Genomic DNA, 23,051 nt, shown 5'->3' with positions numbered 1-23,051 from the left:
GATCTCTTCTTTTGACCTAAAAGGAACAGACTGCACTTATACAGCACTTTTCTACTTTATCAGACAAAGACCTGTCAGAGCTGCTCTGCAAGGCACTGATAGGACCTTCAGGAGCAACTTGGGGTTCAGTGTTGCTCAAGGACACTTCAGCACCTGGACAGGAAGTGAGGGAGTTTTAGGGGGAATGTTTCCATACACAAAAGCATCTTCTTGTATTTTGATAGTTTTGTGGTGAGACCTTTGTATTCCTGCTCTTTTCTAAGTACTTTATTGAACTATTAATTGCTGTTAGACGTTTAACACCAGGCCCGTTATAGAGCCAGTCAGTCTGTTGGTGAGCATGATGTTTAAATAAAGTGCATTTTTGGCAGTTTTACAAACAGTTTGAGTTTGATCAGTTTTGTGTTTTGGAGAAAGTGTGCAGTCATTTTTTGTCTTTTTAAGCACCTTCATGTTACCATTGTATGAGTATTTTAATCATTTCTAAAAATCTGTATATATATTGTGCACCCTGGTTACGCTTACACCCTGCCAGCACACACTGGGTTGACTGTAAAGCTTGACTTGAAGAAACGTCTCAGTGTTTTGTGGAGTGTCGGTGGATCTCTGCTGCCTCTGCTCGTCAACACTGACATACAAAACTCTGTCGAAATATTATGTAGATATTTTAGTCTGTGTAAGCAAGGCAAGGAAAGGCAAAGTAGATTTATTTATATGGCACATTTCATACACAGGGGAAACTCAATGTGCTTTACAGCAAAACAAATGTCAGATGATTTAAAAGTAACAATTGGAAGGATTAAAAACATGCAATTAAAAAACAAAACAATTGTAATTAAAATTTTAAAAAGTATAAATTGAACAGTAAAAATTGGAAATATTAAAACATACAATAAAAAACCCCAATAATAAAAATAAAACAAAGTACAGAAAAATAGAGAGAAGAAAATAAAAAGCTAGACTAAAATAGAGCATATACGGTAATATGAGAGTGCAGCATAAATCAATCAATCTTTATTTGTATAGCGCCAAATCACACCAAAGTTATCTCAAGGCTCTTTCCACATAGAGCAGGTCTAAACCGAACTCTTCAGGTTTTAACTTTAAAGAGACCCAACATTCCCACATGAGCAACACTTGGTGACAGTGGCAAGGAAATAAAATAATGATTTGCTTTAAAATGATTGAAAGAAGATACAGAGCAAATGAAAGAGTAAAGTTTAAAGTGCTTTAAAGGAGCTCAATCATAAGTACATGGAAAGAGAAACATTTAACCATTTAACCTGGATTTAAAAATATTAACATTTGGGGGTGAATTTAGTAGAAAGAACTCAATCTATTTACAAAACCTCTTTAACACAGATGAACAGAAATGCCCTGAAACGTTAGGACTCTTAAGGCCCGTCCACACCAAGAACTATAACTATATAGTTTTTAAAATTGTTTTAACTCCAGTGGATGACAAAGTCCACATCAGTCCATAACTGTTCTGACAGTGTTGAACGATATCACTGGATCACTTTCAGAGTGATTTGATGAACGATAGAAACACTGACAGCCAATCAGAATCCTTCCTATAAACCGTACAGCAGCCTGACATTTACAGTAAATCATTTTTGGAAACTGATTGATGGCTTTATTCACTTTAATGAGGCTTTGTTCCTCTCTCACTGCAAACTGAGGCAGAATGACATGATTTATTTAGAGAGTCTTTATTAATGCAAAGATGCTGGAACTTTGTTCTCTATTATAATGTGAAAAAACAACAAAGTTATTGGATGTTTAAGACTTCAGCTCTGTGCTCTTAGTATGTTTCATAATGTTCTGCTTTGAGTCGGCTCAGTTTGGTCTGTAAATACTGAAACATCACAGCAACTAGTGTCTGAAATACTTCTGATCATCACACTGAATCAGCACCTATCTGTTCAACATACAGCCGTAACAGCTCATCTATATCTATTCTCATTAGCTGCAGACACAGCTGGAACCAGCAGCTGTAGTGTGGATGCTCTCATCCTTATCTTTAGTTATTATTATAGTTATTGTTCTTAGTGTGGACGGCCCTTTACTCTTAAGACTACTGTAGGACACAGCAGGAAACAAAACACAGAAAAAATGAAAATGAACAAAAGACATTTATAAAAGTCAAACATTTTCTTTAATGCTAAATGTGTGCCAATGTGTTTTTAACCTTCTGGCAAAACAAGGAAAGCCACCATCATAACACACAGCACCCCTAACTGTGTGTGTGTGTGTGGGGGGGGGGGCTTTTACATCTCTTTACTGGCTTTGATTTTATTGATTTGACTTCCTTTTATTTCCACATTTGCTTTGAAAGGCATTTTTTCAAGGAACCTATCTGTCAAGTCACCTTCCAGTCTGACCTCAAACACCTTTGCCAGAAGTTTAGAAGCCACAACCAACGTCGCCCCCTCGCCATTGATGTTTGCGTCCAGCTGAGTCTCCGTCATACTGGCTGAGACGATTCCTATGATCACAGCTTCGACATTCTGGATGGCCGCGCTTTGTATCTGCAAACACAAACATTCACAGAGGACGTCATGTTTATTACATTTTTTACACAGCATACTAATAACTCCCTAGAGGAGCTTTTCAATTACACAAAACTCACAAAACAAGACAATACATACAAAAACTGCACAAAACACAAAGACTGATGAAATAAAATGACCATAAAACTCAGTCCAGACCAGTCATGACAACTGCTTCACTTACACTACAGTTAGGAGAAAATGGCATCAACAGTTTTCTATTATTATACTATGAAGTATTCAATAATTCCACCCTACATTTGCAGTATAGTGTCACTGATTATGAAATGCAGAAGCACTTCATTCTACCAGCAAACTGAGCAACAAACACTGCTTCTGTGTGTTGAGAGAAAAACTAAAATGTACTAAACTAACATCAGTGGAACAGCCTGCAGCATGTGTGGAAGCTACCTTGCAAATTCTGGTGAAATCTGTTGAGCTCAGAGAGACAGTGTCATAGTAGCGTTTGGTCTTCACGTTGGTCACTCTGACGAAGTCTCCGTTTGATATTCCTTTGATCTGAGCGATGTCTTTGCCCCACAAGGTGATGCAGATGGAATCGGTGTCATCTTTAAGGTGGAAATCTTGCTTTTCTTTCTTTCTGCGTTGGTTCTTCACTTTGACGTGTTCGACAGGACCAATCTGAACAACAAACAACAATGGAAACAATCCAACAAGTTTATTTATGTTCAACCAATTCATCAACAGATTGTGAAATCTTTAGCTACACTGGATTTGTCTAATGTGTGGATTTCACATTTCATGTAACATAACCTGAGGTCAGTGAGTCTTTGCTATAAAATGGCTCAGTTTTGAGAAAAAGAGTTTGGAGGTAAACTCACAGGAAGCAAAAAGGAAACAAGAAGGGATTTGGTTTGTTTGTGAGGACGAGGCATGGCTTATGACACTACAGTTTAAGTGTCACAAGCCAAAATGGTAGAGATAAACATGTCAACTTGTGTTCCATTCACCACTCACCACTTTTCAACAGCATATACTAATTCTTAGACATGCACCATTGCTTATTATATGGATGCTGATGTCTCTACACAGACAACGAAGCATTAGCATTATGTTTAGCTGATCACAGGTGTTCAGGTTCATGGTTGAGTGTACTGTGGAGATTGTGAAGCGTCATTATAGTCAAAGCACAGATCTGTGGAGCAGACATTATTATACTTGAAATGGGAAAATAACATGTATTTACTATTAGAGTGCTTAGCCTATTATTTATATTCTGTGAGTATGACTGCATGTTCATTTCTCTCATGTTGTTGGTGTATAAACTTATTCACACCTCAACTGGATTCATTCACTGGAGGCTGTGGGGTTCGTGCAATGGTGTTTTTATCTTTTTACCTTTTCACTGGGATATGTGTAATATGTCATATGTGCAATACACTCTGTGGGGCTACGTGTAATATGTGGATGTTCTTTTTTGTTGTTTTTGTTTAGTTTTTTGCATTGGATATAATTATATATATAATTTTATGTATCAGCTTGAGTCCAAAACAAATTTCACAAAAGGGACAATAAAGTATATTGCATCGTAAATTAAAACAGTATTACATTGTTGTCACTTCTCTCAATTAGCATGGCTGAATGTCTCATGGGAACTCACCTCTGTTACAGTTCCTTCAACGCTCACTGCTGTCAGGTTATCATATGTGTTGGCCTTTTCTATGCTGCAAACTGGCTTCTGGGGATAAATGAGCATTTCAGCTCCCATCTCCAGCTCCTCTGGGACATCAAAGGGCTTCGTCTTTGACACTTTGCTCACTTTGGTAAATTTCATGCCATGTTCATCCATGATTACATCTCTGAATATGTAGAAGCTCTGCTTCTGGAATTTTTCATAGTGATCTTTTCCATTGTACACCATGACTTTAATGCAGGCTGTCTCATCACTGATCCCCAGGCAAAAGAAAAACTTTTTCTTCTTGTCTTTGGTTTGGTATGTGCGCAGAGCAGATTTCTGCACAACTTTCCCAGCGATGGGTTTCTTACCAAGGTCACCACTGGTCAGTACATCTTTGATGGATTTTCTCTGGACACAAAAGGGAGACAAAGAAATGTCAGAGCAACATAAATGTAAACATGAACGTCTGGATGAATCACTACAAAGTCCTAAAGAAATGCACTCACCCATGATGGAATCTTTCTCTCCTGAAAAATAAACATATGTTTAGTATTATAAAACTCAAATCAATAAGAAAAGAGGCTTTGATGCAACGCTGCCAAAGGCTGAGCCAGGTTCAACTTTCTGATCTAACTGAAATGGATGAAGGGGCTTCATGTTTTCACACAGGACTGCGGTCTGTCTGAACTCAGCTTAAAAACTCAGTGACACTGTTGCTGCGAGCATGACTCACTGCTTTACATTAAAACCAAGACAACAGAGCATCAACCAGAGTGACTGTATTTGATAAACGCCCCCTGCTGGAGGAGAAAAGAAATTGTCTGTTGAGGTTTTGTTCTGACCGACCATTAAAGTTCTAAAGTTAAAGTTTCTTTGAACAGAAACTGTTGTGATAAATGTATCACTCCAGTGAAGTTTTGGTTGCCTAATTTTTGCCTCTATTGGGAATACTTGGGCTGTGTTCACACTGCAAGCCACAATCCGATTTTTAGCCCATCTAGATTGGAACCAGATGGCTCTTATGAAGTCTGAACAGTCATAAATCACATGAGATCTGACTTTTGCAAACCAGATTGAAACCACCTTTGGGAGGAAGTTTCAAATCTCATTTGGACAGATGTGTCTGAGTCTGAACAGCTCCAAACACTCATATTGGATTTGACTGTCTGTGACGTCTCTCTACGTCTCTACGCTACGTCACTCTATGAGACACCAGACCTGCGCTTATTCCAGTTGTTGTTGCTAGGTGATATCACTGGAGGACTTATTCCAGTTGTTGTTGCTAGCTGATACCACTGGAGGACTTATTCCAGTTGTTGTTGCTAGGTGATATCACTGGAGGACTTATTCCAGTTGTTGTTGCTAGGTGATATCACTGGAGGCAACGGACGACGTAAACATCAGTCCATGGACAGAGGACCAAACCAAATTCTTAATCTCTGGGGAGATGGCTCAGTTCAAGAGAAGCTAGAGGTTTTGTTGTTGCAGTTATAATTATATGACATCACACAATACACACTAGATGACGCCTCTGCTCCAACGATGTTGCCACGGCAACCTGTCAGAGTGGTCATTAATGTGGCCCAATCTGAACAGAGCCAAATCCCATTTGGACACTTGCTAAAAACAGTGTGGACAGTCAGGCCTAAAAATCAGATTTGAATCAGATTTGCCTGCAGTGTGAACGCAGCCTTGGATAAATGTGTGTGTATAATTATCTTGGGAAAGTATGTTTATATCTCTTACTTTGAAACCCAAACTATTAACTTGATCATAAATACAGCATAAATATATGTTTAATAATGCCAGCATGTGTAGATTCAGGCTCTTACCGTGTCAGGTTGGCTGCTCTTTGGTTGATCTTTAAAAGAAGAAACAAACAGTCAGTTTCCACACTGAGGACTTCCTCTTGTCTTGGGGTCAGTGAGAAAACCTGTCTAGCAGTAAAGAGCAGGTTAATGAGTGCTGATGACATCATCTCAGGCAGTTTCAGCATGCAGAGATGCAAATTCTGGACACTTCTGAGTTTCTCCATTTTGGTCATATGTTACCATAATGTAAGTCATTTCCATGTTCCTTTGTGAGATTCATTTGGGGGGGGGGGGTATATTAGGCAGCAAGTGAACAGTCAATTCATGAAATTGGTGTAATGGAAGCAGGGAAAATGGTCAAGTGTGAGGACAATGCTGGATTAGTACAACCAGGGCCTTGTAACTACATTTCCCCCTCCCATCACTGAGGGCCCCTTGTTACTTACCCAGACTGCCTGCACATGGCTGGTAGATCTAGCCATGCAAAAGGATTTGAGCGACAAATTGCTAGACGACTGGATCAGAGTATTTCCATAGCAGCAGGTCTTTGGGGTCTTTTGGGTAAGCAGTGGTCAGTACTTCTCTAAGGTGGTCTAACGAAGGACAATGAATGAATGAACCTGTGACAGGGTCATGGACATCCACGGCTCGTTGATACATGTAGGAAGCAAAGGCTTGCTCATCTGAACGTTCAGATGTGCTACTGTAGCAAAAACTGCTGAAAGGTTCATGCTGTCTATGATAGACAGGTGTGTGAATAGACAGCAGATTACAGCTTGCTGCATATGGGACCCAGCTGCCCATGTCTTGCTGTCAGATACCAGAGGACGCCTTCAGAGGTTTTTGGAGTCCATGCATCAATGGGTCAGAGCTGTTTTGGTGGCATGAGGGGGACTAGAGGTCGACCGTAATTTCTCATATTAACGGGATCAGCATGTTTTTAATTGGCCGGACGATTTTTAAAAAGCAGTCTGTACAGAAACATGCACTCCTCTGATGCAGCCGCCGCTCTGCCTGGCACAGTCTGACTCACACCAGAAGCTGCTCCGAGTGTGTGCACAGCAGCAGCCACAACGCCCCCACCCTCCCTGCTGTAGATATTTTGTAAAACTCACTATTTTATCTGCTGTGTTGTGTGTGTTAACCCACCAGCTGCAACATTTTGCTCCTCATCAGAAGAACCTGTGTCGCTCTCAGCTTTGTTCTTCTTAAACTCTGAAAATGAAATTTGAAAAGTTAAACACACATTTTACTTGCACAGCTCCACAGCAACACCTGGGAACTACGACAAAATGTGATATAAATGCAAATAAATCAATGTTCTTAGTAGTTATCATATAATGCAAGCCAAAAAATGCCAACTGCAGTTTGACAGTTTGTGTTGTGGTCAACAGCAGCAGCAGGCGGACCTGTACTGTATGTGTTAATGTTCATGTATTAACCTACTAGTTTTAATCTCTGGCTCCTTGTCCGCTGAGTTCTGATCACTTTCATATTTCCTCTTCTTCCCTGAAAATGACATTTTAATAAGTTTAAGAAACAGATTGGTCAGCTTCAGGTCAAGATCAACACAAGATTTTGATGAATTAAGTTGAAATGATGCTTCTCCAGGCTGAAAGAAGGAATCACTCTGAGACGTTCCTGTATCGGTTTCCTTTATACTTGAATGTCATATGTTTGTTTTTGGACCCACCTACTGACAGGAACTGAATCAATAAACACCTTGATCTGCTGTCAGATGTTACCTAAAACACTCCAGGTAGATTCACAGACATGTTGTTGTGTATCTTCTAAGAAACCTAACTTTGGTTTCAGCCATTGTCATCATCATCATCACCCTGTGGTTTCTGGTTGTTTCTCCTACCTTTCCTTCATGGAGTCCATCAGAACAATCAAACAAAGGGTTTCTGTTATTTAGCATTTTTGAGAAAGGTTGTGGCTATTCCACTGTCACCTTTTCTCGGTGGAGACATGATGTAACTGTAGGACTGCAACTAACAGCTATATTCACTACTGACAAAATATATATGTAATCTTTTTTTCTTTATAAAGTATCAACAAGGTGAAACATTACTGTTACAGCTTCCCAGGATCAAAGGTGAAATCTTAAAATGTGTTTTCTGTGACCAGCTATCCAAAACCAAAGTTTCAATTTACTGTCATGTATTATGAAGAAAAGCATTAAATAATCACAATTGAGAAACTGAACAGTTTGTTTTTTACATTAAAAATGCCTTAAAGTCTTAAATGTAACTTGGTGAAGCTGCAGAAACCTGGTCTGTGCTGCCACCTGCTGTTTCTCAGACACCAACCATAAAACTCTCTGTGCTCATATCAGACATCTACAGTGGCTTCACATTAACAGCTAATGACTGAACTCACCTTTGGTCTCTCCTTTACATTTGATGCTCAGTTTGTTCACAAAGGGACGCAGCTTGTCCTGGACTGCAGAGTCCTTCCTCGGTATTTGATCCATTGCTTCATTGGTTGCAGAGATGGACTCATCTACTCCTAAGTACTGGATGATTGTTTGAGGCATCTCCTCTCTGGACTTGCCAGTCTTAACACTTTTGGGGATTTTGTCAAAATAGGAACAACACAGCATCTTCTTGTATTGCTGTTCTTCCAGTTCCTCCAGGATGGAGGTCAGGGCTGTTTTCCATTCACTCTCTGAAATATCTGTAGACATCTCTGACACACAAAGAGACGAGAGACAGAAAAGTGAGAAACATGAGCCAGATACAAACAATTAAACCACCACCCAAAGAACATGTTGTAACATTGCAAAAACATGTCTATTCCAAATGAAGGCAAAACTTGCATAAACTCCCAGTTCACTGATAGAGCTGTAAAACCACTTAACAGCAAAATAAGATCCTACCTGGGAATGTGTAGCATTGTTTCTTAAATTTCAGAGATATGGGAATATTAACTACGTATTATTGAATTCCAATAATAAGCATTTCAAAGTAGTAAATCGATAAAAGAGCAAAGAAAAGGAACCACACCTACATTTCAGTTACTGTACAAAACACATTAATCCAGTAAAACCAGTTATTAGTTATTAGTTATTAGTTATTATCATTACAGTTCTGTTAAACACAGGAAGAGCTAATTTTTCAGACTCTTCATCTTTCCTTTTTCCAATCTGACTAGTTTAGTGTTAGTTTGTAATTAATGTGAATAAGGATCTTAATAGTAGATTCATTTTTAAAAGGAATGTGTTGTTAGAAATATTAATACTCACTTCTTCCTTGTCTGGACTAGTTTCTTCTTTCAGAGTCCAAAGTCAGAGTTGCTCTCAGTCGCAGCAAGAAGTTGTTTGAGTGGCAGATACCAACTTAAATGTTTTACAACCTGCTTGGCACAGAAGCAAAATGCTCAAATATTTATGATATATCTATGAAGACAGATATTTCCACGTCAGTGTAACGTCTGATAAACACACAGCTCTTCCTTAAGCTATGAACAAGGTTTGGCACTCAGAGTACTTTTTCCTCTAGGTGCCTAGATGCCTCTAGTCGGTTTTCTAATGGCTTACCTAACTAACCCAGCGAGTCCTAACCAATCAGAGGCAGAGGAGGGCGGGTCATAGCCTCACCTTTCTAGAAGAAAACATTCCAAGCTGCAGTCAGTGGCGGGAAGAAGTTACGTTTGGTAGATACCAACTTAAATTATGTTTCTACAACATTCTTCCCTCGTTATTAATCTACATTTAATGCCATCAATATTTTACTTTTCTAAATCGCTATTAAACCTTCATCAAACCTCAATCAATGTTAAGACTTATAACATCTAGTTTCAAACTCACAGCTCCCCCTTTCCCTGTGAACAATGGTTTCGCCGACCAGTTACTTTAAGTTTCGTTTCTGTCATTTTGTCTTGTGCTGTAAAATGGTTCAGCTTCTCTGTGATATGTATTCAGATCTTTTATTTCAGTAAAAGCAGCAACACACTGTAAAGATAGTCCAGTGTTAGTGTTCAGGTTAAGCTCTTAATAAACATCACCACTCCCTTTATGAAATAAACAGGAGGCATTTATTATAACTACAAACACACAGGTTAGTATAGTGTTAGTCGTCATGGTTACTAGGTTACTTGATGAGGGTCAGAGCTATGGAGGTATGAACAAGAAACAATAGAAACACTACAATAGTCACAGATAATAAAAGCTCTCCTTTAAAATACAGTAAATTAATAGAGCACAGGTCAATAACATTATTTCAACTGAAGCAGATATTAAGATATTAACTGGCTTCTGTAACACTTAAATTGCCTTCAGGGATTAATAAAGTACTCTATCTAGTCATCTATCTATTGAACTTTTTTAAAAAATGCTATAGCTGTTAGAGTTATGTTAGAGATGTTGGACTGAGGGCCGACTGGACTAGTGATAGTAGATAGTTCAGGCCAAAGCTAGCTGGTTTGCTAACTTCAGTTCATATGCTGATCAGTACATAGAGGTCTTAGACATAATGTCAAAACTGATTTCTTCATATTCTCTTGATAATATTAGTTAATTTCGGAAAGTTTTCAACTAAAGTTCTGGTCAATTCTTACATATGAACCTTTAAGTGTATCCTGAGTCAACATCAACTTCTCTCAGTTCATTTACAACCAAAATCAAAAACCACTGTGAGAACTCCCACCTCGTCAGGCTGGCTGCTCTTCTGTGGTCCGTTTAAAGAAGAAACAGTAGTAGGTCAGTAGTAGTAGGTAGTAGTACATCAGTAGGTGTATTTCACACTGTTGTGTTCTGCAAATCTTTCTTTGATAACTGAACTCACTCTTGTTTTCTGGTATTCAGTTTGTCCACAGAGGGGCGCAGTAGGACTGTTGAGTCCCTCATCAGCATCAGATCCATTACTTCTTTGACTGTAGATATGAACTAATCTACTACAAAGTGTTAGATCTCTTCTTTTGACCTAAATGGAACAGACTGCACTTATAAAGAACTTTTCTACTTTATCAGACAAAGACCTGTCAGAGCTGCTCTGCAAGGCACTGATAGGACCTTCAGGAGCAACTTGGGGTTCAGTGTTGCTCAAGGACACTTCAGCATCTGGACAGGAAGAGCTGGGAGTTTTAGGGCGAATGTTTCCATACACAAAAGCATCTTCTTGTATTTTGATAGTTTTGTGGTGAGACCTTTGTATTCCTGCTCTTTTCTAAGTACTTTACTGAACTATTAATTGCTTTTAGACGTTTATCACCAGGCCCGTTATAGAGCCTGTCAGTCTGTTGGTGAGCATGATGTTTAAATAAAGTGCATTTTTTGCAGTTTTACAAACATTTTGAGTTTGATCAGTTTTGTGTTTTGGAGAAAGTGTGCAGTCATTTTTTGTGTTTGTAAGCACCTTCATGTTAACATTGTATGCGTATTTTAATCATTTCTAAAAATCTGTATATATTGTGCACCCTTGTTAGACTTACACCCTGCCAGCACACACTGGGTTGACTGTTAAGCTTGACTTGAAGAAACGTCTCAGTGTTTTGTGGAGTGTCGGCGGATCTCTGCTGCCTCTGCTCGTCAACACTGACATACAAAACTCTGTCGAAATATTATGTAGATATTTTAGTCTGTGTAAGCAAGGCAAGGAAAGGCAAAGTAGATTTATTTATATGGCATATTTCATACACAGGGGAAACTCAATGTGCTTTACAGCAAAACAAATGTCAGATGATTTAAAAGTAACAATTGGAAGGATTAAAAACATGCAATTAAAAAACAAAACAATTGTAATTTAAAATTAAAAAAGTATAAATTGAACAGTAAAAATTGGAAATATTAAAACATACAATAAAAAACCCCAGTAATAAAAATAAAACAAAGTACAGAAAAATAGAGAGAAGAAAGAAAATAAAAAGCTAGACTAAAATAGAGCATACAATATGAGAGTGCAGCATAAATCAATCAATCTTTATTTGTATAGCGCCACATAGAGCAGGTCTAAACCGAACTCTTCAGGTTTTAACTTTAAAGAGACCCAACATTCCCACATGAGACACACTTGGTGACAGTGGCAAGGAAATAAAATAATGATTTGCTTTAAAATGATTGAAAGAAGATACAGAGCAAATGAAAGACTAAAGTTTAAAGTGCTTTAAAGGAGCTCAATCATAAGTACATGGAAAGAGAAACATTTAACCATTTAACCTGGATTTAAAAATATTAACATTTGGGGGTGAATTTAGTAGAAAGAACTCAATCTATTTACAAAACCTCTTTAACACAGATGAACAGAAATGCCCTGAAACGTTAGGACTCTTAAGGCCCGTCCACACCAAGAACTATAACTATATAGTTTTTAAAATTGTTTTAACTCCAGTGGATGACAGAGTCCACATCACAACTGTTCTGACAGTGTTAAACGATATCACTGGATCACTTTCAGAGGGAAAGCCAATCAGAGTCCTTCCTATAAACTGTACAGCAGCCTGACATTTACAGTAAATCATTTTGGAAACTGATTGATGGCTTTATTAACTATAATGAGGCTTTGTTCCTCTCTCACTGTAAACTGAGGCAGAATGACATGATTTATTTAGACAGTCTTTATTAAAACAAAGATGATGGAACTTTGTTCTCTATTATAATGTGAAAAAACAACAAAGTTATTGGATGTTTAAGACTTCAGATCTGTGCTCATAGTATGCTTCATAATGTTCTGCTGTGAGTCGGCTCAGTTTGGTCTGTAAATACTGAAACATCACAGCAACTAGTGTCTGAAATACTTCTGATCATCACACTGAATCAGCACCTATCTGTTCAGCATACAGTAGTAACAGCTCATCTATATCTATTCTCATTAGCTGCAGACACAGCTGGAACCAGCAGCTGTAGGGTGGATGCTCTCATCCTTATCTTTAGTTATTATTATAGTTATTGGTCTTAGTGTGGACGGCCCTTTACTCTTAAGACTACTGTAGGACACAGCAGGAAACAAAACACAGAAAAAATGAAAATGAACAAAAGACATTTATAAAAGTCAAACATTTTCTTTAATGCTAAATGCGTGCCAATGTGTTTTTTAACCTTCTGGCAAAACAAGCAAATCCACCATCATTACACACAGGACCCCTGACTCTGTGTGTGTGTGTGTGGGGGGGGCTTTTACATCTCTTTACTGGCTTTGATTTTATTGATTTTATTGATTTGACTTCCTTTTATTTCCACATTTGCTTTGAAAGGGATTTTTTTAATGAACATATCTGTCAAGTCACCTTCCAGTCTGACCTCAAACACCTCTGCCAGAAGTTTAGAAGCCACAAACAACGTCTCCACCTTGTCATTGATGCTTGCATCCAGGTGAGTCTCCGTCATATTGGCTGAGATGATTCCTATGATCTCAGCTTCGACATTCTGGATGGCCGCGCTTTGTATCTGCAAACACAAACATTCACAGTCAGAGTCAGAGTCAGGAAATACACTGAGAATCACAGCTAAGCAGCGCAGAGGACGTTATGTTTATTACATTTCTTACACATACTAATAATAACTCTAGGTCCCTAGAGGAGCTTTTCACTTACACAAAACTCACAAAATCAGAACTAAACAAGACAATACATAGAAAAACTCATCAAAAAACTGATGAAATAAAATGACCATAAAACTCAGTCCAGGTCAGTCATGACAACTGCTTCACTTACACTACAGTTAGGAGAAAATGGCATCAACAGTTTTCTATTATTATACTATTAAGTATTTAATAGTTCCACCCTACATTTGCAGTATAGTGTCAGTGATTATGAAATGCAGAAGCACTTCATTCTACCAGCAAACTGAACAACAAACACTGCTTCTGTGTGTTGAGAGAAAAACTAAAATATACTAAACTGGCATCAGTGGAACAGTGTGCAGTGTGTGGAGGCTACCTTGCAAATTCTGGTGAAATCTGTTGAGTTCAGAGAGACGGTGTCATAGTAGTGATTGGTCTTCACGTTGGTCACTCTGACGAAGTCTCCATTTGATATTCCTCTGATCTGAGCGACGTCTTTGCCCCACAAGGTGATGCGGATGGAACCGGTGTCATCTTTAAGGTGGAAATCTTTCTTTTCTTTATTTTCTTTCTTTCTGCGTTGGTTCTTCACTTTGACGTGTTCGACAGGACCAATCTGAACAACAAACAACAATGGAAACAATCCAACAAGTTTATTTATGTTGAACAAATTCATCAACAGATTGTGAAATCTTTAGCTACACTGGATTTGTCTAATGTGTAGATCTGCTGTCATCTATCAACTGGATTTCACATTTCATGTAACATAACCTGAGGTCAGTGAGTCTTTGCTATAAAATGGCTCAGTTTTGAGAAGAAGAGCTTGGAGGTAAACTCACAGGAAGCAAAAAGGAAACAAGAAGGGATTTGGTTTGTTTGTGAGGACGAGGCACACTACAGTTTAAGTGCCACAAGCCAAAATGGTAGAGATAAACATGTCAACTTGTGTTCCATTCACCACCCACCACTTTTCAACAGCATATATACTAATTCTTAGACATACACCATTGCTCATTATATGGATGCTGATGTCTCTACGCAGACAACGAAGCATTAGTATTACGTTTAGCTGTTCAGGTTCATGGTTGAGTGTACTGTAGAGACTGTGGCATCATTATAGTCAAAGCACAAATTTGTGGAGCAGACATTATTATACTTACATACAATGCAGCCCTTATTATACTTGAAATGGGAAAATAACATGTATTTACTATTAGAGTGCTTAGCCTATTATTTATATTCTGTGTGTATGACTGCATGTTCATTTCTCTTATGTTGTTGGTGTATAAACTCATTCACACCTCAACTGGATTCATTCACTGGAGGCTGTGGGGTTCGTGCAATGGTGTTTTTATCTTTTCACCTTTCCACTGGGATATGTGTAATATGTCATATGTGCAATATACTCTGTGGGGCTACGTGCAATATGTGGATGTTCTTTTTTGTTGTTTTTGTTTGTTGGATGTAATTTATTTATGTATCAGTTTGAGTCAAAAAAAAAATTTCACAAAAGGGACAATAAAGTATATCGTATCGTAAATTAAAACAGTATTACATTGTTGTCACATTGGCAGATGAGCCAATTTTTTGGCACTTCTCTCAATTAGCATGGCTGAATGTCTCATGGGAACTCACCTCTGTTGCAGTTCCTTCAACGCTCACTGCTGTCTTGTTATCATATACTTTGGCCTTTGCTATGCAGCAAACTGGCTTCTGGGGATAAATGAGCATTTCGGCTTCCATCTCCAGCTCTTCTGGGACATCAATGGGATTCGTCTTTGACTTTTTGCTATCTGTGATAAATTTCATGACATTTTCATCCATGATTACATTTTTGAATATGTAGCAGCTCTGCTTCTGGAATTCTTCATAGCGATCTTTTCCATTGTACACCATGACTTTAATGCAGGCCGTCTCATCACAGACTCCCAGGTGAAAGAAAAACCTTTTCTTCTTGCCTTTGGGTTGGTATGTTCGCAGAGCAGATTTCTGGACAACTTTCCCAACGATGGGTTTCTTATCCAGGCCACCACTGGTCAGTACATCTTTGATGGATTTTCTCTGGACACAAAAAGGAGACAAAGAAATGTCAGAGCAACATAAATGTAAACGTGAACGTCTGGATGAATCACTACAAAGTCCTAAAGAAATGCACTCACCCATGATGGAATCTTTCTCTCCTGGAAAATTAACATATGTTAGTATCATAAAACTCAAATCAATAAGAAAAGAGGCTTTGATGCAACGCTGCCAAAGGCTGAGCCAGGTTCAACTTTTTTTGCCAGAGCCCTCTGCATTATCTATTCTAACTGAAATGGATGAAGGGGCTTCATGTTTTCACACAGGACTGCTGTCTGTCTGAACTCAGCTTAAAAACTCAGTGACACTGTTGCTGCGAGCATGACTCACTGCTTTACATTAAAACCAAGACAACAGAGCATCAACCAGAGTGACTGTATTTGATAAACGCCCCCTGCTGGAGGAGAAAAGAAAATTTTATGTTGAGGTTTTGTTCCGACCGACCATTAAAGTTCTAAAGTTAAAGTTTCTTTGAACAGAAACTGTTGTGATAAATGTATCACTCCAGTGAAGTTTTGATTGCCTAATTTTTGCCTCTATTGGGAATATTTGGGCCGCGTTCACACTGCAAGCCGCAATCCGATTTTTAGCCCATCTAGATTGGAACCAGATGGCTCTTATGAAGTCTGAACATCACATCAAAATCACATGAGATCTGATTTTTGCAAACCAGATTGAAACCACCTTTAGGAGGAAGTTTCAAATCTCATTTGGACAGATGTGTCTGAGTCTGAACAGCTCCAAACACTCAGATCGGATTTGACTGTCCGTGACGTCTCTCTACGTCTCTACGCTACGTCACTCTATGCGACACCAGACCCGCTTATTCCAGTTGTTGTTGCTAGGTGACATCACTGGAGGACTTATTCCAGTTGTTGTTGCTAGGTGATATCACTGGAGGACTTATTTCAGTTGTTGTTGCTAGGTGATATCACTGGAGGACTTATTCCAGTTGTTGTTGCTAGGGGATATCACTGGAGGCAACGGAGGACGTAAACATCAGTCCATGGACAGAGGACCAAACCATATTCTTAATCTTTGGGGAGATGGCTCGGTTCAAGAGAAGCTAGATGTTTTGTTGTTGCAGTTATAATGATATGACATCACACAATACATGCTAGATGACGCCTCCGCTCCAACGATGTTGCCACAGCAACCTGTCAGATTGGTCATTAATGTGGCCCAATCTGAACAGAGCTAAATCTGATTCGGACACTTGCTAAAAACAGTGTGGACAGTCAGGCCTAAAAATCAGATTTGAATCAGATTTGCCTGCAGTGTGAACGCAGCCTTAGATAAATGTGGGTGTATAATTATCTTGGGAAAGTATGTTTATATCTCTTACTTTGAAACCCAAACTATTAACTTGATCATAAATACAGCATAAATATATGTTTAATAATGCCAGCATGTGTAGATTCAGGCTCTTACCGTGTCAGGTTGGCTGCTCTTTGGTTGATCTTTAAAAGAAGAAACACAAAGTCAGTTTCCACACTGAGGACTTCCTCTTGGGGTCTTGGGGTGGTGAGAAAACCTGTCTAGCAGTAAAGTGCTGATGACATCATCACAGGCAGTGTCAGCGTGTACAGCAGAGATGCAAATTCTGGACACTTCCCCAAGGTTGAACATAAATTGCCAGAATGTAAGTGATTTCCATGTTCCCTTTGTGAGATTCGTTTGAAATCTGAGGGGTTTTTTTTAACCATAATTTTAATACTCTTTATGTAGTTCTGCCATGGGGGGGGGTCCTGCATTTATAAATTATGTGCTAAGATATATATTTGCCTTTGATTCAGAGTTAAAGGGCTAAACAAATTGGTTGGGAAAAAAATATGATTTATGATATTTTTAATACACTGATGATTCTAAACATTAAAACCACTGAAAGGCAAAGTGAATAACATGGATCATCTCATTAAAGTGGCACCTATCAACGGGTGGGATATATTAGGCAGCAAGTGAACAGTCAATTCATGAAGTTGGTGTAATGGAAGCAGGAAAAATGGTCTAGTGTGAGGACAATGCTGGATTAGTACCACCAGGGCCTTGTAATTTTTCCCCCTCCCATCACTGATGGCCCCTTGTTACTTACCCAGACTGCCTGCACATGGCTGGTAGATGTAGCCATGCAAAAGGATTTGAGCGACAAATTGCTAGATGACTGGGTCAGAGTATTTCCATAACAGCAGGTCTTTGGGGTCTTTTGGGTAAGCAGTAGTCAGTACTTCTCTAAAGTGGTCTAAGGAAGGACAATGAATGAATGAACCTGTGACAGGGTCATGGACATCCACGGCTCGTTGATACATGTAGGAAGCAAATGCTTGCTCATCTGAACGTTCAGAAGTGCTACTGTAGCAAAAACTGCTGAAAGGTTCATGCTGTCTATGATAGACAGGTGTGTGAATAGACAGCACATTACAGCTTGCTGCGTATGGGATGTGCTGAAAAAACAAGTCAGATCCTGTTTTGGTGGCGTTTGGTCGCTCTGCCTGGCACAGTCTGACTCACACCAGAAGCTGCTCCGAGTGTGTGCACAGCAGCAGCCACAACGCCCCCACCCTCCCTGCTGTAGATATTTTGTAAAACTCACTATTTTATCTGTTTTGTTGTGTGTGTTAACCCACCAGCTGCAACATTTTCCTTTTCATCAGACGAATCTGCTTTGCTCTCAACTTTGTTCTTCTTAGATCCTGAGAATTACATTTGAAGAGTTAAACACGTTTTACTTGCACAGTTCGACATCAACACATCAACAACAAGATGTCATATGTTATAAATGTAAAGAAATTCATGTTCTTATAATAAATAATAAAAGGCCTTATTGCCCCCCCCCCCCATTTTGGGCCAGGAAAAACCCTGGTATTTCATAAAGTGCTCTTCATAAAAACTTAATCAGAAAGCATAAAATGCATCAGCTTACATTAAGTCCGTTACGGTATTTTTTGCCAAAGATGTAATTTTTTCTCTAGTCCAGTCAAAAGTGTGGACAGGACTTCCTGAATGAGAAAATGTGTCCACACTTTTGACTATTTTGTAGAACTTGTCATCACTGTTTTATCTGTGATGTTGTGTGTTAACTCACCAGCTGCAACATTTTGCTCCTCATCAGAAGAATCTGAGTCGCTCACAACATTGTTTTTCTTAAACTCTGAAAATGAAAATTTTAAATGCACACTTTACTTCTACAGTTCAACATCAACACCTGGGAATTACTGACAAAATGTCATACGTCGTACAAACCGGTGTATAAGGTGCACCTTAAATGCAATTTTTTTTCCATTGTAAAGTGGGATGCGTCTTATACACCGGTGTCCTATACAGGAGCAAAATACAGAGAGGTTGGATTTGAATGTGATCATAGATCTGTAAAAGGCCATCCACACTAAGAACAATAACTTTAACTATAAAGATAATGATGTGAGCGTCCACACTGAACTATAACGTTCTATAAACAGAAGTGTCAGGCATGCACCGTGAGCTCCAGCTGTTTCAGCAGCAAATTAAAATAGAGCCGTTACTGTTGTATGTTGTACAGAAAAATACAATTAAAAGCCAGGCGCATTCACTGGTGCTGATTCAGTGTGTTGATCAGAAGTAATTCAGACACTAGTTACTGTGATGGTTCAGTATTTACAGACCAAACTGAGCCACAGCAGCTGATGTTGAAGCACAATATGCAAAAGCGCACAGACGAGCACAGATCTAAAGAATAAAAGATTCACTAACTTTGTTGTTTTTCCACTGGATGGAACAGGGGATGTTTGACTTTGGGACTGACACAGAGTCCAGCGACAGTGAGCACACATCTACACACTCTATTAAATATGTAAAGTTACTGTGCTCTTGTAAAAAGTTTAATTTAAACTCAGCCTAACTGAACCCGGTCTGAATTAATACACCGGTCCAGTTCACTTAAGCAAATCATTACTTTACCATTAACCCAACACACTGTTTAGGGTGTAATATGTAGGCTTGACATGATCAGGATTTTTGGGGCTGATCACCGATCAGTGAGTTTAAATAAACCGATCACAGATCAAACATGTCGGTGGTGGAACTTCTTCAGAGTAAATGAGATGAAACACAACATCTTCAATCTATGCAACGGGAGCATCTGCAAAAAGTTCCAACACGACGACATTGATCGGATCGGCCAACTAAGACATTACAGCCGATCTCACTGATTACATAAAATGCTAAATATCCGCTGATCCGATGTAACTGATCAGATTGGCGTAAAGCCTAGTAATATGTGTGTTTTAATTGTGTTTCTAATAAAAGTAAATTGAAAAAGATTTTGGATATAAATGAATGAAGGAATAACTACTGGTGCATTCAAATAAACCAATCTGTAATAAAAAAGCGTTTGTCCCGCATGACACCCCCCAAAACAGACTGCGACTTATACACCGGTTTTTACAGTAAATGTAGATAAATGTATGTTCTCAATAAATAATAGATGGCCTAATTGACCAGTTTGACTGAGAAGGGTATTACATTTAATTTTATGATATTTCTTATATTAAAAAATAAATTTTGCTTGGATTTTTGATATTATTAGAATTCTCTACTTTTCTGTCTTGTTTTTCTTTTGAGTTATTTCTCTGTTTGCTGTTACCTACTGAGCTTTTGGTGTTTGTGTTCATGTATTAACTTACTAGGTTTAGTCTTTGGCTCCTTGTCTGCTGAGTTCTGATCACTTTCATGTTTCCTCTTCTTCCCTGAAAATGAGATTTTAATAAGTTTAAGACACAGATTAGTCAGCTTCATGTTAAAATCAACACAAGCTGTAAATGAAGTTGAAATGATGCTTCTTATGTTGGGTTCTTTTATACTTGAATGTCATGTGTTTGTTTTCTGTGGAGACATGATGTTGATGTCAGACTGCTACTAAAAAATATACTGAATCTTTTTTTCTATAAAATATCAGAACATGGTGGAACATTACTGTTACAGTTTCACAGGATCAAAGGTGAAATCAGCTGTTCACAACTAAACTTTCAGGTTACTGTCATGTATAATGGAGAAAATCATTAAATCATCACATTTGAGAAGCTGAAAACATTTTTGGGGCATTTTCTCAGACACCAACCGTAAAACTCTCTCTGCTCATATCAGACATCTACAGTGGCTTCACATTAACAGCTAATAACTGTGAACTCACCTTTGGTCTCTTCTTCCTGTTTGATGCTCAGTTTGTCCACAAAGGGACGCAGCTTGTCCTGGACTGCAGAGTCCATCCTTGGAATGAGCAGCATTGCTTCATTGGTTGCAGAGATGGATTCATCTACTCCTAAGATCTGGATGATTGTTTGAGGCATCTCCTCTCTGGACTTGCTAGTCTGCACACTTTTGGGGATTTTGTCAAAACAGAAACAAAACAGCATTTTCTTGTATTGCTGGTCATCCAGCTGCTCCAGGATGGAGGTCAGGGCTGTTTTCCATTCACTCTCTGAAATCTTTACAGACATCTCTGACATATAAAGAGACAAAAGTGAGAAAAATAAGCCAGACTGCAATGAGTTATCCAACACATAAAAAAGAAAACTGGTTTGTTCCAGATGTTGACAAAGCTTTTCAGGATTTGTAAACCACGAAACTGTTAATAACGTGTTAATAAACCTTTATTGAAGCTATTGTAGTCCAACGCTGTTTTTCTGCAAAACTACAAGAAAACTCTCAACAACAGTGAAATACAAACACCTCTCTCTTGTTTTCTGTGTTGTAATTTAATTGTAATGTTTCCACATTGCGTAGATATTTTAGTTGGATTGAACTCCTAGTTCAATGATAGAGCTGCAAAATCACAATAAAATAAGATCCTACCTGGAAATATGCAGCACTGTTTTCATACTTTTAGAGATTAAATATTATTATTAAAACAAATAAATATTATTTAATTCAAATAAGTTATAAGTAATACTTAACATGAGATTAAAAACATGACTCAATGTAAACACCCTCAAATTTAAGTTGTGATGTTTTGGTATAACTATCGCTGAGGATGTAATAATCCAACAGTCCAGCTACTTAGATGGGTACAATAAACAGCAGATAATCACACCACTCAAACAATGAACCATGTGAACGTTTCAGTTTCTGTAGAGGACTCATTAATCCAGTAAAACACGTATTACTTATTAGTTATAAACATTTCAATGTTAAACATAAACAAGAGCTCATCTGTCAGACTCTTCATCTTTTACTGTTCCAACCTGACTTAGTGTTAGTAAGTAATTAATGTGATTTAAATCTTATCTTGCATAAATTATTTTTGTTTGTTTTTTAAAAGGAATAAATAATGCATTAAGAATATTAATACTCACTTCTTCCTTTCCTGGACTGATTTCTTCTTTGGTCCACAGTCAGAGTTTCTCTCAGCAGCAGCAAGAAGCTTGTTGTTTTGACCTTTGAATGGCAGATACGAATTTAAAAAATGTTTTAAAATCTGCTTGTGACCAAATTATATGCTAAATATTTATATAAAGAGATTATTTCCACGTCAATGTTTTAGTTTTCTAACTTAGACAATGTTAAAGGTCCGTTTCAGAGCTCACACCTCTTCTTTGTTCTGTCACATTCAAGTTTGGCGCACTTTTTGTTGAAGGCGGTACTTTTTTTCCTTGGATGGCGCAGCTTTTCCCCGCCCAATAAGTCTGTCTTTCATTGAACCCTACCTAACCCAACGAGTCCTAACCAATCAGAGGCAGAGTAGGGCGGGTCATAGCTTCACCGACCTGGAAGAAAAACACTGCGCACCTGAAAGACTTAAAGGTGCGTGACGCCACCTACTGTATAGAGTGTGTAACGTCATGATATTAATTACAAGATTTGTAAGACTTGTTTCAAAGGACAGTACTTGTTGCAGTTGCTCTGTGGCTTATAAAAGTTATTTTTGGCAGATACCAACTTAAATAATGTTTCTACAACATGCTTACCAGCCTATTTATCTATATTAAATGCAAATAAACATAACACCATCAATATTACTTTTTGTAAATACTGTTAATCCTTATAACATGCACATAACTGTGCTTATAACAAACGCACAGACAACCCCGCCCCTTTCCCTGTGAACAATGGTTTGGTCGACCAGTTACTTGTTACACACTGAGGTTTGTTGTCTCGTGCTGTCAGAGGAGTTAACGGGTCAGTTTCTGTCAGAGATGGAAGAAATATTCATATCTTTCAGTAAAAGCAGCAACACACTGTAAAATAGTCCAGTGTTAGTGTTCAGGTTTAACTCTTAATAAACACATTTATTATAACTACAAACACACATAGTGTTAGTATAAGTGTTGTAGTACTCGAGACCGGTCTCAAGACCATTTTTTGAGGTTGTTGGTCTTGTCTCGGTCTCGGGTTTCTTTTAACGAGACCCGTCAAGATCACCGCTGATAGGCTTTTTTGTCCGTGCCTTGTTGATAAGAGTGAAAAAGGACCCTCTCAAAAACAGCTAATAACTTCAAAT

The 23,051-nt window shown here is 38.4% G+C and overlaps 1 protein-coding gene across 1 annotated transcript in view; it reads right to left on the bottom strand.

Annotated features, from left to right (window-relative positions):
- The window catches only part of LOC128371005 (uncharacterized), a 28,249-nt gene extending 6,265 nt beyond the window's left edge, over positions 1–21,984 (bottom strand). Inside the window, exons 1-3 of the mRNA XM_053331197.1 lie at positions 21,907–21,984; positions 20,745–21,053; positions 8,385–8,672 (exon numbers count right to left, since the gene is read on the bottom strand). Coding sequence (XP_053187172.1) covers positions 8,385–8,672; positions 20,745–21,051 — 595 coding nt within the window. The 5' untranslated portion in view covers positions 21,052–21,053; positions 21,907–21,984. The remainder of the gene's footprint in view (positions 1–8,384; positions 8,673–20,744; positions 21,054–21,906) is intronic.
- Between the last annotated feature and the right edge of the window lie 1,067 nt (positions 21,985–23,051).

This window comes from Scomber japonicus, chromosome 13 (genome assembly GCF_027409825.1).
Source record: "Scomber japonicus isolate fScoJap1 chromosome 13, fScoJap1.pri, whole genome shotgun sequence".
Taxonomy (NCBI): Eukaryota; Metazoa; Chordata; class Actinopteri; order Scombriformes; family Scombridae; genus Scomber; species Scomber japonicus.
This window is presented reverse-complemented; position numbering and strand designations above follow the sequence as displayed.